This window comes from Lepeophtheirus salmonis, chromosome 13, assembly GCF_016086655.4.
Source record: "Lepeophtheirus salmonis chromosome 13, UVic_Lsal_1.4, whole genome shotgun sequence".
NCBI classification, from domain to species: domain Eukaryota; kingdom Metazoa; phylum Arthropoda; class Copepoda; order Siphonostomatoida; family Caligidae; genus Lepeophtheirus; species Lepeophtheirus salmonis.
Window position 1 is genome coordinate 24,464,093 of NC_052143.2, and position 20,952 is coordinate 24,485,044.

At 29.3% G+C, this 20,952-nt stretch overlaps 1 protein-coding gene and 1 long non-coding RNA gene across 2 annotated transcripts in view; one reads left to right on the top strand and one right to left on the bottom strand.

The window, feature by feature from the left end:
- LOC121128016 (glutamate-gated chloride channel) overlaps window positions 1–20,952 on the bottom strand; it is an 80,579-nt gene that overhangs the window by 35,346 nt on the left and 24,281 nt on the right. The window contains exons 2-6 of the mRNA XM_040723594.2: window positions 10,049–10,205; window positions 6,212–6,357; window positions 3,133–3,200; window positions 3,001–3,070; window positions 1,193–1,346 (exon numbers count right to left, since the gene is read on the bottom strand). Of these exons, the coding sequence (XP_040579528.1) occupies window positions 1,193–1,346; window positions 3,001–3,070; window positions 3,133–3,200; window positions 6,212–6,357; window positions 10,049–10,116 (506 nt within the window). The 5' untranslated portion in view covers window positions 10,117–10,205. The remainder of the gene's footprint in view (window positions 1–1,192; window positions 1,347–3,000; window positions 3,071–3,132; window positions 3,201–6,211; window positions 6,358–10,048; window positions 10,206–20,952) is intronic.
- On the top strand, window positions 15,423–17,435 carry LOC121128017 (uncharacterized). Its single transcript, XR_005868002.2, has 2 exons — window positions 15,423–16,846; window positions 16,913–17,435. It is a non-coding gene; the product is annotated as an uncharacterized lncRNA (long non-coding RNA).

Below are 20,952 nucleotides of genomic sequence, written 5' to 3' on the forward strand. Positions count from 1 at the left end.
TATCATGTTATATCATTATTTTGCACGTTCTTATACAACTTTTATATATTTTGTATGCGTAGCATTGAGTCACGTAATTTTACATAATCGTTCAATTTGAAATCCATCAAACACGGATTGGATCATAAATTTTTAAATATTCTTGAAGGACAAGAATTGGAAGATGCACAAAAATTTCGACGTGTTGTAAATCAAACATATTTTTGAATAAACATGAGCTTTTCTATAGGGAAATTAGCATTAAATATAAAAAGTATCATGTTTCTAATGTAATTAGACATCTAAATTTGATGCTCTGTTCACTTATTAGTGGCAATTATCATTGATCAGGGTTAGGCTTAGGCTAGATAAACGTATGTGTGCGAGGGGTCCCACACCACCCTTAAGGTCCATTAAATTTCCTTCTAAATAAAGTTTATTTAAGAAAACTGAGAAATTTCTTTTTAAAAAAATCTAAAAAGCCTCGCATCTTATTTAAAAAAATAATAACAATTTGAAATTAAATTAAAATTTTTAAAAAGGAAACAAATAAAAATATTCAATTTGGATTGAATCCTTAATTTTTTTCGATTGAAACCCAATTGCACGTCGACTTTTATACTAAAAACATCAAACCCAATCAAAATTTTTGTATCAGTTCGATTTTTAATCACTGAGGCTCAGCAAATAAAATCAAAATTGATATATTAAGAGTTAAATTTACATAACATATTTCATTCTTAACTATTTAATGTGATTGATTCATGATAATATGCTCTGGCAATGTAACAGGTTATATTACCCAAGCAAGCCAGAGAATGCTTTATTTTATAAGCAATAGTTCCAGAACTTTAAGTCTGACAAACAATGAAATCAAGGGTCTTGCCCACCTAGTGTTAATTTCGTCTTGTTTTGTCATGTTTTGTTTGACTAAATTTCGTAATTCATTAGTCACATTTAGTACCGTCATGATATAGTTGACAAATACATTTCTTCCAATCATAACTGAAAAAATTAATACTGTGTCGAACTCCTGAGTATTTCTAGATATTAAATTGATAGTGGTATGCATTGCTGCACAATGTTTTCACTTTCTTCTTTCTAATTTATTGATTTGAGTTGGTCTTTTAAGACTTTATTAAAGTACTTCCACTATGCATCTAGTACCTACATAAATATAAACAAGAACTTGGTGAGTCAAGAATTCAGTTACCTTATACTGTAGAGAATGTCCCCATTAGGGAAAACACGGATGTAGAGGTTGGGTTGAATGATATTATGAAACTTTCCCTCTTTTTCGTTTCTGAAGAACGTATCTGGCATCCAGACTTTTTTAGAATCTGTCATTGTGAGGTATTTGATTCGTCCTGCAAGAAAAAATAAAGAATATATTTAGTAATTCTGGAAATCAATGAAGATTTCTTTCAACCCCTCAACTCCATGGAAATGATAGTCTTAATTAAAACAGAGTGAGGATTTTAAATGGGGAACAAGTTTACACCTGAATATCTTGGGAACCAAGGAGTTCCTCATCAAGGCATGTGCCAGGTTCAAGTTTGGTTGGATGCTGTGGTTGAAGCAGGAGGTGATTGGTTTGAGTGATTGACTTCACTATTTTCACTACATTTGTGAATTACTGAATTGTATTTTGGGAAATAAAAAAAAACCAATTAAAATCCCCACCCTATGGTATAATGTATGTATATATTTAAGTTTTCTTCCTCTATAAAATAGAAGAAAACCTCCCAAAATAGAAGTAAATATATTATTGTTTTGTGATTTTATTGTTCTGGAGGATACTACCAAAGACTAAAGATTTTAATTTATAGTAGATTGCACAGAATTTTAGCTTAAAATACTAAGAACTATTTTTCAACTAAAATGTTTATTTATGTTTTATTCTAACCACAAATTTTATTTTATTCATTTTGCTATTGTGTACATATTTTGCTAATTGATTAATCAATTTTTTCCTCTGAACAAAGATTCTCAAAGACAAAATATATATAAGGATGTATGTATCTTTTGTAGAAAAAAATACATGAATACTGTTGTTTTTCATAAAATTATTTTCATTCTTTCCTGTATCATTTTGAGGAACTTTTCTTCTTCTAAAGTAAAAAAACATGAATAGCAGAATTAAAAAATATGCAAATAGAAGACACTCCCTCCAAATTTTATAGTAGGCAGCTGAGATAGAATGTAATTTAAGGAAGGAAAGATAGGAAAAAAGTTAGTATAATTACTTTGATCAGTTCTACCGATATTCTTAATATTTATTATCGATCAGAAGTAGTTATATAATTAAATAGATGAACTAAACAGCAATTGCGAGCGTGTTCACTCACCTTAATAAAAGTTGCAACCATACTTATGACTCATATGGTATATTTATTGTGGAACTCTACAATCTTCTGGCTTATAGGAATGTTGTCTTTAATTACGCAGCTAATGTGTTTTTCATAAGGTACTCTGGTTTTTTCTGTTTTTAATTTTTGGTTCTATACTAGATATTACAGTAAATAGAATAACAATCCACAACCAAATAAATTGAAAGCCTATAAATAACTTTCCTACTATACAAAGTACTTAATCACCTTAATCCCAGTAGGAATCGCAATAACTATAGTAGCAGCCGCAAAATAAGCACAAGTGTCTGAATCTAACCCTACAGTGAACATATGGTGAGCTCAAACAATAAAACCCACAATACTAATTGCAACCATAGCATAAACTATCCCTAAATAACCAAATGCCTCATCCTTACACGTCTATTGTGTAATAATTTGAGAAATTAATCCAAATCAAGGAAAAATTAAAATATAAACTTAATGGTGTCCAAAAAATCTGAATAAGTGCTGATACCAAATAAGAGCCCCCTCCCCCACCAGGCTATTGGGTCAAAAAAGGTGGTATTTAAATTTCAATCGTTAAAAATATATTTAATGGGGGGAGGGAGGCCCATCGCAATGGGCCAGTAAGTACCTGTATTGCTCTCATTAATCAACTTAAATAACTTACCTTCCATATCATCGAAAGAAAGGCGATTGTCATTCCATTGCTGCCGAAAGGTAATTTGAACGCTGTATTCCTAGAAGTAGATAAACTTAATTAGAGAGAGCCTATTTAATGAAAGTCCATTTATTAGCTTACCATTTTGACATCATCAATTTTTTCAAAGCTCCTAACATAGAGGTTCACGTTCACAATAGTGGGATCATCTGAAAGATATACATTATATAGATAAACATTAGTATTTTTCTTAATATAATGTTTTTATTAACTCTATGATTTAGGGCGAGTTTAAACTTATTAGAAACTAGCTTTGTTACCCACCATTGTCCTGAGTTATTAAGTGTCGATGAACATACAACTTTTACTTTAATAATATAGAAAATAACTCCTAACAAATATTTGGTTGTTACTCTCGGTTTTTCATGAGCACACTCCCACGTAGTCACTCACTCAATACTTAGACGTTCTTTACTCGAGAATAAAATAATAACAACTTGAGAAAAAAAAGAGTAATATCATATCATGAGCCAAACAGTTCTTGTGCTCATTTCTAAACCTCATTTTACCTCATTCTAAGTCACATTTATTTATTTAAATTGTATATAAAGTACTTCCCACAAAAAATGACGTTAATATACAGGAAGCTCTTTCCAAAAAGAATGAAATCTTGAAACCATTTATTTTTTTTTTCAAAAATTTTGAAAAAATTTGGAATTGCAAGTTCAGCAGTCTTCAATCCCGGGGATGGAATGCTGAATGTTATCGAATTAGGTGAAAATATTAAAACAAGACAACTTTTGTATGAATCATCAATACATTTCGACCCTCAAGCAACTCATATTAAAAACTATGTACTTTATATCAAATTTAAAAAATGAATGTGACTTTAAATGAGGTTTAACAATGAGCTAAAGAATCTTATCAAATCATATTATTTTTTCCCCCCCAATCTGTTATTATAGGTTTTTTTTAATTCTAAATATTGAGTGAGTAGCTACGTGTGAGTGTGCTCATGAAAATTGTGGTTAACACCAAGGTCCTTGTTTATTTCCTTTTCCCACTCCCTTGTCACAGATGATTGTAACTGATTTCTTCCAAAACGTTCTAAGGGTAACCATGTTGATTTTTTTTGCAACATGCCCAAAATTCACTCGATTTTCATCACTATCTATAAGTCTATAGTTGGCCATTCCTTCTTAGTTTTGTACTCAACAGTCTATCCATGTTTAAAAAAGTGGCCCTTAAACGAAGATGTTGTAACTATGTAATAATTTTATTCACTGCTGGTCTGGGATTGGATGATTTTTTTAATTTTCTGATTATTATTTATAATTATTATCTATAACAATTTGACTCCATTCTATCGACTCAAGTAAATCCCACTCTGGTTTATTTGCATAGAGATAGCTTAAAGCATATTTAGAGAGAAAAAAAAAAAAATCAACCACAAATTTTTACTTGGAGATTCAAATGTTGATAAATTAATTCGTATATATCTTTATCTAGGTACATATATATACTTCTGAAAATGTATGTCATTTATGCTCTATTCATTAAAAATACTATTCCTCAAAGTGTTCCTACCCTAACGGAAGTTGAAGAATTTATGAAATACGTCGATAATATCCCAAATCGTCCCTATGGTTTTGTATCTGGAGCTATGGATGAAAAGAACAAAGTGTTTTTAATTAAATTGATTGATTTAAATGGAAAAGGATTTCATGAAATTCACCGTAAATTTTGGCATTCTAAATTCAGTCTATGTCCCGAAGAGTATTTAGATTACTATACGAAGAGAATAGGATTTGTTTCAATTGAATATCAACTCTATGTCCCGAAGAGTATTTAGATTACTATACGAAGAGAATCCTACGAATGATGCCACTTTTATTTATAATACCATTGCAAATATTAATACTATTTACTCAAAAAATCCTACTTATATTTAAGTTATTCTGACGTGTTAGCAAAGGATTTGAAGGATATAAAGTTTACGAAGAACATATTCTCAATCTCTATATATGACTTTCAAATGTATAAAAAACTTGAAGCTATGAATCAATCATTTTTTAAGCGTATTTTTCCTAACTATGAATCAAAATGGGATAGCAGCTGCCTATGTAAAGTGTTCTCTTTATTCATTACAAATACTTTACCTTCTCGTGTTCCTACTATTCAAGAAGCTCAGGAGTTTTTCTTATACTTCAATGCACTCAAAGATTCTCGCTTTATAATTAATTCTGCGGCTATGGATGAAAAGAATAATATATATTTGGTTAAATTCAATCTTCGCGCAATATCTGCTACGGACTTGTCAAAATGTTTTTTAACCTCTAAATTTAGTCTGTGCTCACATGAATATGTTCCATACTACTCTGAGAAGGTGGGGTTTGTTTTAATGACCTATCCTGAATGTTTATATGATAAATGTAATAGAGAGTTAATTGATAAACTTGGGAAGTGTAACATTACTAGAACACGCGTCAGGAACAGTACAAGGAACTTTTTTCTTAGTTTGAAGTGTAATTCCCTAATTGTTTCGTCAATTGGATCAATATGTGTCAGCATAAAGTCACTTTCGGTGTCAAGAAGTATTCTAGAGAAGGATGGAGGATTTGACAATGTGGATTTCGAGCTATTTGAACCGGTAACTCCGCACAAGGGGTTCAGTTGGGATGAAAGTTACCTAAAGGAAGGAAAAGTTTTATTTCCATCACTTGAATCAAAAAATAAAATCTTTGCAGATTCTAATCTCAATCTTCCTGAATAATTAAACATAACAACTATGCTCAGTCTTGTATTGGCAGTAAAAAATAATGTAATTCCTCGTTACAACTATTTTGATCGATTCTCAATTAAAAATTATATATTCATGTTTACTTGTTTGTTTTGAAACAGCTTGATTTCTCCATGGTCCCCAATGGAGAAATAGCTTATTTAGATATAGTATTTGATAATGAATTTATACACTGAAATCTCTTTCGATTTATTGAAGAAAGCAAAGGGTCTTACAAAAAAAAGTTTATTAACTTATAAGATAATAAAACATCAGGTTCTATTGAGATTCTGAATAAGGTTAAGGAGCCTAATATTAATTTAAAGAGACCACGTTAATCTCTATGTAATTAAATTTTTAATTTGTTCACGACTAAATATTGTATAATGTAATGAATGTCTTAACTTTTTTTGTAGGAATAAAAAATACAAACGAACAAACCTGTAGAATTCATTCCAGAAGGTCTCATTCGACGGTCATATACTTCGCTATCTAAAATACGATCCAGTATTCGTTTTTCTTCCTGACGATAGTTGATAAGTGCAGGGCGAGGCTTGAGATGTCCACGGTGACGAAAGCGCGTGGGCCTACATAAAATAAAAGTATTGAACTTAGTAATAAGTAATCTTTATCCTTGAAATTGGATTCATTTTAAAATTTTAATCTGCCTTGGGCATATTTCAACCAAAAAATGAGTTGTTTTCGACCCTAATTAAAATATTACAATCTTAAAGGGACGTTAATAGCTTATTTTAGATCATTACTCCATTAGCGGAATTCTGGGAAGTGGTCAGAGTCAAAAGAAATATTTTGCACTCCAAGAATAAAAAATCTTCGAAAGACTATTTTTACAGGATTCTTATCAATGACGAATTAATTAGTAGTGTATCGTTGTTAGATGATTTTTTTTTTCAAGAAGGTCATAAGAACGGTTTTCAAAAGTTCATTTTAAAATTTGAATGAAAAATATCTTTTAAAAAAAAACTTCATTTTTAGGAAGAAGTGGGAGAAGGGATACAAATTATGTTAATAAAGAACCACGTGGGTTATGAAAGAGAAAACCCAACGCCCCTAAAAGTAGAGGAGAGGGGGAGGGGTGGTTTAAAATTAGACAATTTTTAACAGAATACTATATAAGAAGTTTTAGATCAAGTGATTTTTTGAAGACATATTTCTTGGATGACATTTAAAAAAAAATATATATTTTTGATAACGTGTCTTCTTATAAATGACAGTTTTAATTAATTTTTTCCTCGAAATTAATTACCTTTTTTTTAAAATCTGTGGTAAGTATTAAATTTTTGAAAGTAATTGTTGTTTTTTACACGGAATTTAAAAAAATAAAAAACAAATGTTGGTCAGAGAGTAGTGTGTTCATGGTGTCATTGACCTCCTCATTGATAGATGCAAGGGCAATTAAAGTGAAGGAGTATAGGGCTGTTTTATGTGAAGAAAAGAGGGAATAAATATTATAGGGGTATAGTATGTAAATATTCATACCTCCAATAATTTTTATTATTGCATATGGATACTTTTTTCTTATATTAATGAATAGTTTTAGTAATAAATGACAATTAATGTAATTATTATTGAAACAATTAAATTTATTGATTTATTTTTTTGATTAAAAAAGTTTAAAGACAACTTTCTTTGAATGATCATTATTTTCTATCAATGCGTTTGTCATATTTATAAATATTATTCGTATCCAATATTTTTTTATTCTTTAAGCAATTGTAAAGCTTGTATAAGGGAGGGGGGGTAATATTCTACAAAATTTGATTTTCATTGCTACCCCCCTTAAAAATGTACTGAGGTCTTCTGATTTAAAAAATATAATTGTCTATTATGTGGGATTAATCAAATTCCTGTTTGAGAAAGTTTAATTTGTCATAACAGATTCACCAGGTAGCAACTTAATTGCTGATGAATTGGTAGACAACTGTTTAAACTCTGAATGCAACCTGTCCACCAAATCTGCAATGCTTACCAGACTCTTATGTTCAATCATGTTATCACGATTTTGAAGTAGAAATAATGCTTGGTTGATATAAAATATAATCCACTTTCCTTATCAATGCTACAACATCAAGTGTCAGTGAACAAGCATTAGACTATTTGACTCACTTAATCAATTATGACTTTCCTTGCAAGTCTCGTGAAATTGATATCCAGATTTCACTTAAATTAAATCAGTTAATCAGTCTCAAGGATGGACAATTGAATGTCGTAGAAATGGAAGTTCACTCCTAAGAAAGGAAATGACAGTCACAACAGCTTAGAATAGAAAAAAATTACTTTTCAGTTTCCTCGACTCCATAATAACGGGCGAGCTATAAAATAAACTCGATTTTCATAATTAGTAATATTCTCCTTGTTTTATCACACGCCTTTACATTAACCAACATTTCCTCATCCGCTAAATTATTCACTCAGAATCACTAGTAAACTTGACCCAACGACCAAATAATTTAGATGTTCAAAATCACCGAATTTTTTTAAATTAAAGCGAATTTTTCATTAGTGTGTTCCGCGAGATGACCTTTTCATCTCCTTTTGTGTATTACACAAAAACTAAAGTTATATAATGATTCATGTTTTCGCCCATCTGGTGTAAACCCTTTTTTTGAAAAGGAAAGTAGTCCTTCTCTTAATTAGTATTCCTTGATAGTATAGACATCCTATGTTAATATTGAATAATAAATAGGGAGCAATTGGGTTGGCTCTCACACTTTTTATACTTTCAATCACTACAATTATAATCTATGGCCTTGTTTTAACTTGAATTTTTGGCTCAGGAGTACTTCAAAGATTTGTCTACAAGTAGTTAAATTTTGATTTTGATTTATTTTAGTCATGAACCGTATTCTTTAGATTAAAAAATTATTTTTCAAATGTGTTAACCTATTCCTGTCATGGGGTTTGTTGCACCACTATGATTTATTTTTATTTCTTAAAACAAATGGTTAGGTTGCTCATTGGGATAATTAATGTCCCTACAACTAACTAATAGAAACTGATCGGTCATTCCTTATTATATATAAATCTATTGATCAATATAAGATAAAAGAACATTTAATTGCGTGCGATTCTATCTAATATCAATTTAAAGATTAAATAGGGTATAATATAACTATATATACTCAAGTAATTAGATATTATTTTCTACTGAAAAATGATGAACAGTTAAATTTTATTCGTATTCATACTACATACATAAGAATAGAAAATGAAGAAATCTACAATAATATCCTTTTTGTTACCCCGAATTTCATTTCAACTTCTCATAACGATTTTCAAGGTTAGGAATTAAGCTATATAATTAGTAATATTTAAGCTCATGTATGAACTATATTGTGCAGCTGTTAACTACATGATTATTTAAAGAGTAAAAATATAAGATAAAATCATCTTTCAATGATTGAAGATCACGCAAATGGAATTTTGGCACCAATATGAATAGCGTCAATATTTATGGGCTTAAAAGTATTGGAATATGTCAAGTAATAAGCCCATTTTCTCATTATAGTGCTTGTGATAATTAATCAACCAAATCTTCTTCTACTTTAATTTGATATTGATCAAGAATACTGGAACAAGTAATGCCCTGCATGAAAGATACATAAAATAGACTTTTACAGAACAAGTTCAATTTGTAAATTCTAAGGTATTATTTTTGAAAATGATACATTGCCCTAGATTTTGCAAAGGAAAAACTTAAAAGCTTCCAATTATTATATTCTGGAGTTTTCTGACGGAAATGTCAGTTGGAAAAAACGGGATACTCGTGAGAAAATTTGGTGTAATGCATAACATGGCTCGATTCTGGTCCAAAGATACTTTTTCATATTGGGCACTTTGGAGAGGGAAACCAATAGGTCCTCACACACAAATGTGGACTCACTGAAGTCTTCCATAGGGGCTGCATGGGAAAATTTGTCAGATGAGTTTTTCATCAACTCCTGCATCATGATCTTCAGGCGACGTGTTAAGACTCTGATTGATAATAAATTTCCAATTATTGAAAATATAAAGTTATTGATGTAGCTCTAAATCCATTTGTCCAGTCTACGTTTTGCTACCCTACCCTGTATACATTTTAAACGCTCTAAGGAAGGGCCAAAATTAAGTATTGCATCACAATTTTCTATATTTGAAAGAGAATAATAGATTTTAATTGTACTTATACAGCTAAAGGTGGGTAGATGATGATACATTTCTGAGGCTATACTCAAATTATATATTTTTTTGAAGGGTCGACCATTATCTCATAATTACCTTACAAAATCCATATGTCCGATATGTAAAAGCAAGCTGAAAAGCAAGTGAAACAACTTGGGAGTCATGGTGAATCGCCATTTGTTCAAGCTCGGTCTTCCAGGTGTACATCCTCTTTTGGTGGTTGATGATTTGAATAGACCCTCATGATGAAACCCTGAGGTAGAAAAAAATAAAAAATAAAGAGGGATTTAAGATAATTACATTGATTAATTAATGGAATAATTCACATAGCGCACATGTACGTAGTACGTCACGTACTATGGTAAATACTCGGATTGCGAACAACATTAAATTTCAAACACTTTACTTCGTTATTCTTAATTAATATTTAAATGACTACTTTCATTCAACAGGCCAGAATTGAATATTCATCTCATAAATAAATATATCAGAAGGTTTTTAGCCCATAAATTAGTTTTTATTAATGATGCATATGACCTATGGTTAACGTAAAATACTCAATGTACTTTGAGAATGGAGAAAAAACCTTGAAAATCAGCTGACCTATCAATTGTTGACTTTATTATGAATATATATATGTGTGGACAATTATATTTTTTCTTTCCATGGCAGCAATGGTTAAACACCTATGAAGTGTATCTACAGGTTTGAAAAATACTGGAATACTTAAATTATATGTGAATAAATATAATAGTCACAATGTAGCAGGTTGTCTTAAATTCTTGCACAAGAAATTTCAATCTGTGATTCGTCATTCCCTATTATACGACTATATTCTTGTAGAACCGTAACTCAAAATCTTTAATGACATTTTCAGGCTTCATTGTTTCTGATGTCTGTATAAAATCATATCTATAACTCCATGATGCAGAATCAGTTTCTAACAATCCATAATGAGTTCAAATCCAACGAGTATCATATATGAGTATGTGCTGATAGTAGTTGTGTTCTACTTAAGACTCTTATGGTCATTCTAAGGAGCGTTTGAGATCTCAGATGCATTGATTTAAACTTTTAGATAAATTCTTACTATAATAACTGGGGGTTAATTTGAATTCTAATTTAAACATCCAGATCTTGAATGCTTTCAATTTATATCAAATGGAAGCCAATGTGCTACATTTTGATATCACTTATTAACAATACAAATATATATATGTATTTCAATCGTTGTTGCTCCCGGCTTTAAATATTCTTGAAGATCTTTTTTTTTATAGTAACTATTTCATACTAAAACTTCAATTGTGATCCTTCTTATTTCACGAAAGGCCCTCAAAATTTTCGAGTCTACGTTTTGCTGCCCTACACAGGAAGCACTGTTTCTGTTTGTTTTTGTTATTGCTCTCTTAAGTATATTATAATTCTCATATATTTTTAGCATATGCTAAGATTTTAATAAAATATAAACACTGGTATATAAAAGTGAATTAACTCTCATGATTTTTGTCATCTATTTTCTATTAATAAAGCAAAGTGTGTATGTATCTATGCTGAAAGCAAGTCGCTTTTTGATTGTAGATACTTTATCTAAGCACTCACACTCGAGTAATTGTACATATATAATTGTATAAAAACAATTTTTAAAAATGATTGAAATCTTGCAGGCATTTAGGTCAACTCATACTAAAAAAAGGAAGTACTTTATATAGAAGTAAAATGAATGTGACTTTAGATTAAGTTTAGGAACGAGCTCACATCATATTTTTTATTTGTTGACGTCCTGTTTTAATTATGTATGCTCATGAAAATGAAGAGTAACACCTAGGATTTGTTGAGGAGTTACCTTCTATATTATAAAAGCAAAGTTTGTCTGTTCAGCAATGCCTAAAAACTTAGGCCACTATTGCTAATTTTTAATAAGACAAAAATATGAATTAACAATTGTCATATGGTTATTTTAACATATATTTTTCCGTATCAGTTATGATTTAAGTGACAATGGCCCATTCAGGAAAACATAAGACTTTTAACAAACATGATTAATGATGATCTTCTTGTTTGACTCTTAGTAGAATTATGTAATTCTTCAAATATTCATAGGTGAATTTATGGTTATATAAATGTAACATATATTACTCTGATAAAGATATTTTTCTTCCTTTTTTGAAGGAAAAAAAATAAGTTCTTTTGTATCTTTTTCTATGTACTCGTATGTTAACACAAGTATTGAATTTTTTTAATAGCTCAAGGCGTAAGAAGGCTGGGAGGGAGAAATGGCCGTAAAAATTATGAGCATAATCTTCCCAAATAAAGTCTTTAAATTGTTGTTATTTTTGTTATGAAATTGTAATCCTAGTTTCAATACATCATATGTTTTTTAATAAAATAAATTCCATACATTTCTTTGCGAATATAGCTAGGGATAGATGATACATAACTCAAACAAGCAAAAAAACTTCTACCTATCTATAAGTAAGTATGTCTATTTACATAATATTACAATTTATTCATCCACATATTTTGTTGACAAATAAATAGCTGAACTTTGAGTTATTTTCATGACAGTTTCTCTAAAAAGTGATTCTTACGAAATGAAAATGGCTGATTTAGTATTATAAAGTTTGAATTTGTACCCATGAATGTAAAGATTGAATTACGAACCAAATCAATTACTTTTCTTGTATTTCTGTTTAAAGTTATCAATTGTAAAAATATTACTGAAAAATCTATGAGTAAAATGTTGTATTATTATACCTACTTGTATTTCTTAACTAAATGTATCTAAGTATGAATAACTAATCATAAATTGAACAAGAGTAAAAAAATCAACTGTTGATAGGAAAATGGAACAGAAATCCATTTTTTGGAGTCTAAAATTTCAAAAAGTGATCGGAATTTCAAAAAACAATAATACAAATAACTACATTTTCTAAATTTATTCAAAATAAAAAAAGTTATGGATGAAAAAAATTAAAGGTTGAAAAATGCAATTCTTTTTTTTTCAGGTGGAAAAAAATGAACTTCAAATGAAATATTGGATTAGTAAATAATCCAATAAAGTTTGTAGAAATTTGTATGGAGATTCGTTTGCATATAAATTTGACTCATAAAAATTGATCTTTAACTAAAATATATGTCATTTTCTGAATAATTTTTCAATTTATTTTTCCTTTTTTCATGAAACGTCAATGTTAAACATTTTGGACATATAACTTTAAATTTTAACTGCTTGATGTAGTATTTTCAATTTACATTTTCTTTTTTTGCAAAATTAGTACCATTTTTTTTCAATTTTCTTCGTGAATTTCGATTTTGGAATCGTTTGAAGAAAATAATAAGTGGAATTATCATCTGGAGACATTTTTGATGCATATATGTTGGTATCTTATCTGAAGTTTATAACACAATGTATTGTTTTTTAAATTTATGATAATGCTATTAATGTTACAAGAGGTTACGAGTATTTTTTACGAAATGGTTCTATGATGAAATTTTGTGTATTACCTTACTTAAACGGATTGATCAAGTATGAAAAATTCAAGACAATTATAATTATAAGGATCTTTTTGGACATATTTTATTATTAGTATACCAATGTAGTATATAGAAGTATTTTCTGAATAATTTTTTAATTATAGCAATTTCTTATACTACAAACCATAAAAAACGTGAGAGTACCCTATATTACTCAAAGTTATTTGTTAAACTATAATTCCAAATTTTAAACACTTTTAATACCCACATTAATTGAATGTTCATTTCGAACATTATACCTTTTTCATATGATTATGCACGAGTTTTAATTTAAGTATATATTTAAAATTATAATTATATAATGTGTTTTTTTAACAATATAACAGGCTGAGCATTAGCTACACATACTCGTTGATACATTATATTTATTGGATCATACATCATTTTACGGCATCCATTCAGTCTAATTTTGCTTTATTAATATGGATAATAGATTAAAGTTGATACATTTGAAACGAATAGCTAATTCACTTAATATGACTTGTCTATTGTTTTCATCTCATGCCCTCTATATTAATTCGATCAAGCGGATTTCTTTGATAGTGTACATACTTTTTTGGTTCCTTGAGATTCAGTATTCTATACTTTAAGTCTATTTTTTGGTCTCTTTTTGATAAAATGAAAGAACCATAGTATTAAATTCTCTATACAAAATAAATCATTTGCCATGACTTTAGTTGCAGATTTTCAATCTTTACAATATCTACATACATCTTCAACCAGATGGATTTCTGAGACAAAATGCTCAAATTTAATGAAAACTAAAAAAAATATATATCTTTTATATTCATATATAGAAAAAACTAATCTTTTAATATAACCTCCCTCAGTCTCGATGACAGCCGTTAGCCTCTTCCTGATGGAATGGGAACACTTACTTATGAAGTATACGTCCAAGGTACCCAGAATTTGTCAACAGAGGGCCTCAAGGCGTCGATATTGGGATGAAGAACTTAACAAGCTTTCTACTCAATGTCCGGTCAGAAGGCAAAGTCCAACGTGTTCTAATCTGGGCGGTATGGACCAGAAGTCGATGTTATTCTTGAGAAAATTATTTACCACTTTTGTCGTGTGTGCAAGAGTCCAGTCCTGCTGTAGCACCTGAAGCGGCCTCTCCCCCATCACCAACGAATTTCGACCAAAGTTATTTACCATGTTTCTCGATTTTCCTATCGTCCACACCCAGGTCTGTTTCATAAAATTTCATTGACTTAGTTTGGTCTGCCTTCAAATAAGTTTTTTGTTGATTTTGGATCAATAATTGTCTTCCAACTGCAACATGGACACTTGTCCATGCGGTTGTCGTACTCCCTTCTCCTCTAAACTGTGTAAACAGTGGGTCTGGATGTGCCCACTTGGCAAGCATTCTCTGCCACGCTCATCCTTGCACGAAATAGCTGCGACATCTTAATTCTGTTATCTCTTTCTGTAGTCATCTTAGACTGGAGAAAAAAATGCTAGTAATAAACACTGGAGCTTGTTCATCAAGGAGTCCTTTAAATTTAAGACTTTTTGGAATAAATGTCACGAAACTCCTCATGAAAGAAGGCTACCTTTTTTTAAAGATTGAAAATCGGCACCCTTTATCTAAATTGTAGATTGCACATTTCACTTTAGAACATATGAGTTTAGCTACATGATCAGGAGTCAGACAAAATGTCTATGATTCATTAAACATTATATTATAGGGTTATGTATCACGTCATAAATGATGGAGGAATGGACAACCAAATAAATAAGCATATTTATAGATTCTACATTGGTACTGCTGTAGAAATTTTCTTAACTTTGAAATTATGTACTTATTTAATGAGGACACTTAAATATGTCTTTCCCTTCCTTCTCCAAAGGATTTTCCTCATTAAAGCATTAAATTATAAGTATATATATATATATATGTAATGTTCAAATACATACATCTTATATATATTTCTAATGATGAGGGGAATATTTTCGTTCTTTGCTTCATTTTATTTCTTATTTGGGCACTATTTTTTAAGAAAGAGAAAAGGAAAGACGGAACTCATTCCTGTGAATAAGTTTTCCCTCTTATCAATTCCTTCTTTTAATTTATGGGTCTTCTTATTTTTTCTGTTAATATTTTCTTGTAAACTAAAAATAATTATAGTAATAACAATCTCGGAAAAAGCTAGTAGCTATTTTTTTTTTTTTAAATTATTCACTTATCTGTGAAAAACGACGACAACGGAGCTTTCTATCTATGAAGTATATATTATATGTGCATATGTATAAATTTCTCTACAGTATCATTCGACTCATTTATGTGAATAGTCTATTTATTAATTTAAAGATCCTTTTAGATGCCAAATGTTGTTATTATACTTTTTATTTTATTGTATAAATTATAATATTCGTTGATACTCATACATCATGGGGTCTGAACTTTCGAAATCACAATTTTCTATGTATGTAGAACCACATTTCTCATAGTGGGTGTCGCACAAAACTGGGGTCAAGGTTGGTTTTATCAAGAGCAGTACTTAGGACAATGATAAATTGCTGGGGTAATTAGAGTATAAGTCCAATTCTGCGTCTTGGATATTTATGGGTAAGAATGTTTTAATAGGATGTTACGTTTTTCCGCTTTCCACATTTTATTTTCCTTTACAGAGGCCAGAATAAAAATCATATTTTAAGGGCTTTTGCGGTATACACATTTAGGAGATTTCTAATCACTTTCTTGCTGAAAATCTTTTAATTTTTTCTCCAGACCGCAGCTTCGGTGTCATTTCAAAATCATACTATGATCAGTAAATAATTGATTGTGTTGAAGATTTAGTGGAAATAGTCGAAAATACATCAACTAAACTAAGTGTGATATATTCCAAGAAGAGCGGATGCCCAGTAATTCAGTAGTATAATTGAGAGACATTTTTAGACTATTATTTTCACCCTTTAAAAGGAACAAAAAATTATCACACATTTACTTTCAAATCTTTTTTCCTGGAGTTGTACATGTCAAAAAATGGTCTGATAGTATAAAAGCTATTTCTAAAAATGTATTAAAACCTCAAATTCCGTACTCTGATTTGCCATTATCTATTCTTGAAGGATATATAATGCTGAAAAATAAATTAGCAGAAGAAAGAAGGGAAAATCGTTCCTTTGGTTTATCGTGATAAAAAAAAGCGTTTCTTAAAGTCTATAAAAAACGAATCGATATTAATCCACACAGAATTAGTTAATATTCCTTCTTCTCAAGATAATGATTTTGTATTTCCATCTACTTCTTCTTCTTCACCATCCATCAATTCAAGCAATAATAGTCAATTTTATCCTCACCAACAAAAAATTTGGTACAAGATATTTCCTCATCATCTTTGAGCAATTTATTAGAAAGTATAACTCACAATTTTCCGTTGTTTAATTTTTTAATATTTTAATCCACTTGTTTTCTTTTTTAAGGTACGGATTTACCTATAACTTTTGATCTGGATCGAGAATTTCCAGAAAATGATTTGTTTAAGTCCCGAAAAATAAAAAAAGTAATGCTCCTCAAGTGATTGACGTAATTAGAACAATATATATTTAATTAAGAAGATAATTTTGTTTGGATATTGTATAATTTGAATAAAAAACATTATAAAAATCGTGCAAGAAATATATATTTACAAATTACAAGTCATAATCTATATAAGGAATTATAAGATTATTCTTCTATGAAGGTTTTTGTTATCTACTACTTGTATTCACGATAATTGACCATGGATAAGAACCCATTATAAAAGTATATGTTTATATAAATGCTTTATAATTAATTATAGTTGTTAATAAGCCAAGTATTGATTATTGTCTATTGTTAAATTTTTGAATAATTTTGTTTTAATGTTAATATATTAGGTATATTAAGATGTAAATAGATAATTTCATTGTGTATTTTAGTATAGATCAATTAAGTTCTTTAAATATAAAGTCGTGAAAATTTGAACTAACTATCCTATAATTTTCTTACATTAATTTTGTAAATTGAAACCAAATGTTACCACTATTTACTGTTAAAATAGAGCCGAAATACTATTTTACCTCATTGATAATAATAAAAGAATTATTGGTTTTCAAGTAAACAGCTCAATCAATTAAATAAGGAGTATAGTAGTGAATAATAAGAAATTTTGTCTTATTTAAAGTAAAAGTACATTTTAATCTATAAGACTGATAACTTTCTTATTCTGAGTAATGAGACCATTTGTTTCTAATATTCATAGTCCTTTAGCAATGCGATGCTCCTTTTCAACTAATATATACTGCAATTACATGATACAAGTTTCATTAAGGGTCTGGATGAGATAAGTCAGTAAATTTGTATTTCAAAAAGTAAAACATTAAACTAGACTAAATATCCACTATTCATTTATAAGATATGTAGAGGGGAAAAAATCATTTTCTGAACCTCCAATTTTGCCATTAGGTGAGAGTCATACATGATTTGTATCCTAGTATTTATGTTAAAAAGCAATTCATCAAAAGTTACAACTTTCTATATTCAACTATCAATTTACAAATTTATAAACAACCAATGGAAGACAATAATTATTGATGAATTGAACTTGGAAATCTAAAATTATATTTTAGAGGTAGATAATGACTCTACATAAATACCCAAATAGTATGCTTTGAAAAACTAACAACTTTACATTATAATTTTTGTATATTCAAGTGGAATAGTTTCATATTTTTGACCCAAAACACTTTGATTTACGGGAATTCTGTTATTATCACAATATTTATCAGAGATAAAATAAGAATATTAGTATCTCATAATACTTGAAGAGAGGGTAAATGCGTATTAAATTAGATATTTTCTTCTAGTATTACAGGATATATACAATTATTATATGTTAAAATCATAGGATCCTGGAAGATACAGTAGTATATAAATATTATGAATCTAAATAATTTAGGATACTTGATAACTAATGTTATTGAAGTAGACACTCCTTGAGTCCTTGTCGAAAGTCGAATAGTATTCAACGGAAGTAGGGAAAAAATCCTGATAATGTTAGTCCAAGTCCTTAATTATAATATAGGGTCCAAAGAGTTAAAGTTTTTCATGAATTTTAGTATAAACTAGCTTTCAAGTTGCTAGTCTAAGCTATCGAGTACAAGTCAAGTCTCGAGTCTTTGATTGTGAGATCAAGTCAAGTTGCAAGTCTTCAAAATATGGACTCAAGTCCAACTCGAGTTCCAAGGGTCCCTCTTGAAATCAATTAATTCACAACATAATGAAAAGACAAAAATTAATAAGATTCAACAATGGATTTGAGTTTCAGTGGAGATTGAATTTTTTCTCTTGTTGTTATTTCTGAAGCTTTTTTATTCGTCGCACTTAAAGAATCACCTCTTATTGAATGATGGAGTACCAATTACCATAGCTAAATTTTTATTTAGTTAAATATTTTCATAATAACGATTAATCTTAAATATCAGATCGTAAAGTAGAGTAATTGAAATATTTCTCAAATAGAAATTGTAGAGCAAAACACAATGAATATAAAAGTGTCCTTTGTTTGTTATTCGTAAAAAAAATCGTCTAATTTCTTTTCTTGTATTCATCAAACAAATGCTACTATTAGTAGCTTGGTCATGCAGTTTGATTTGAACGGTTCATCATGAACTATCTCATCAAATAAGATTTTGGGTTTAATGTGTATCAAATGACTCCGAGGCAGGATCTGAGGATATTGATTTTAAAAGAAAGCTTGAAAATCTAAGTTTCTACTAAACTTGCAATAAAAAGCTAAAAAGGACCTGTAAAGCTCCGATTTATCGATCTTTGATAATGTTTTCTTTGGGTGTTTGAAGAGTATGCCTTTAGATTCAAATTTACCTAAAAGTAGCAGCTCAGGTCTGTTATATTGGATATTTTAGCTAACCTTGACATAAAAATGGATTTCACCCTTTATAGATATTTTTCAGACAAAGTGCATTAAAATTTAACATAGCTTCATTTGTATCGCCTTAGATGGACATACCTGTATAAAAATATATAAACAATGCTTTTTAAGAAGGTTCATGTTTCTTATTATTGAAAATATTGGAACCTGCGACCCTGAGTTTTTATGAAAATTAAATAGCTTAAAGAAATCACCTTATATTTTAAATCTTTTATTAGATTGCCGAACTGAAACTGAGCACTTTGTAAGAAAATTTTCAACAATTCGACCTTTAGTTTACTTATATTCATTATAAATCAGTTATCAAGAGAAATGAGATCATTTTCAGATAACTTTTTGCTGGGAAAAAAGATATCAATGTGCTTTTTTATGGTAACACAATCAAACCCTGTCAAACTTGATGTGTTGCGTTCTCCTTAGAGCGACCCCAAATAAAAATTACCCAGACAACAATGTTTAAATTCACTCCAATCACTGCCCATTAATTATTTCCCAAACGTAGAGGGCTTGGAAAACATTTTTACCTTCTGCATCCATACTTAATTAAAGAGAAAAAATAATTACATAAGGGATTGTTATAATTTTTTGGATTTTTGATAAAGAATATTTAATTTGTTTAAAAAAATTAATATCAAAACCGGTACTTGTTGATAATCTATACACGCCACTACCCTATAAGCTACTTTGCACCCCTTTATACAATGGGTTAGATACTGAGTCTAACCAAGGATTTTTATGAGTGTTCTAGTTGGATATGTTCGAGTTTTTGAGACTCGTCAAAATCCTTACAATTACACCTCACCATTTATAATCCTTCCTCTATAAATATAATTTCGTTATATAATTTTAACAAACTATCATTTGTTTAAAAGTCCGAGACAATATAAAATATATTTAGTGTAAATAGATCCATTAATCTAATAAATTGTTTGTTTTTTTTTTGCCCCAGGGTTTTAATTAACAGAATTTAAAATAAATTGAGCGTTATTTTGTAATACGTATTTGTCTCTCCCATAAAAAATAATGAACACAATTGATAAATAAATTTAATAATAAGTATGTAAGTGCAGTAGATATTTGGGGTAGGAAAGAAATATGTAGCTACTAATGAGAAAAAAAAATATATGTGCACCAAAATTGAGTTTCTTTTTTTTGATCATGTCATCAAATGACAATACACTATGGTAAGTTCCCATATTGATTGGCGTCACATTTTAGAAACGCAAACATATAATGTATTCTCCCTTACACAGTTTTCGTCAGCTAACTCTTTCACATGTGAAACAGTCGTCTCAATGTATTATAAATTGAATAGAGTATAACTACATGTTCGTTTGCCCAATAATACTTTTCCTATGCCAAAATAATAAAAGGCCACCATTTGTTTGTGTCAAACTTTTCCTTTTCAGAGTCGAAGTTTCGAGAAGAAAAATGTTAGTAATGATGCAATATTATAAAAATATAATAATATTTGAAAGGTGCATGATATTTATTTCTAAAGTGTGAGCCTATCTAGAGATATAAGCATTAGATAAATTCAGGCAAACTTAA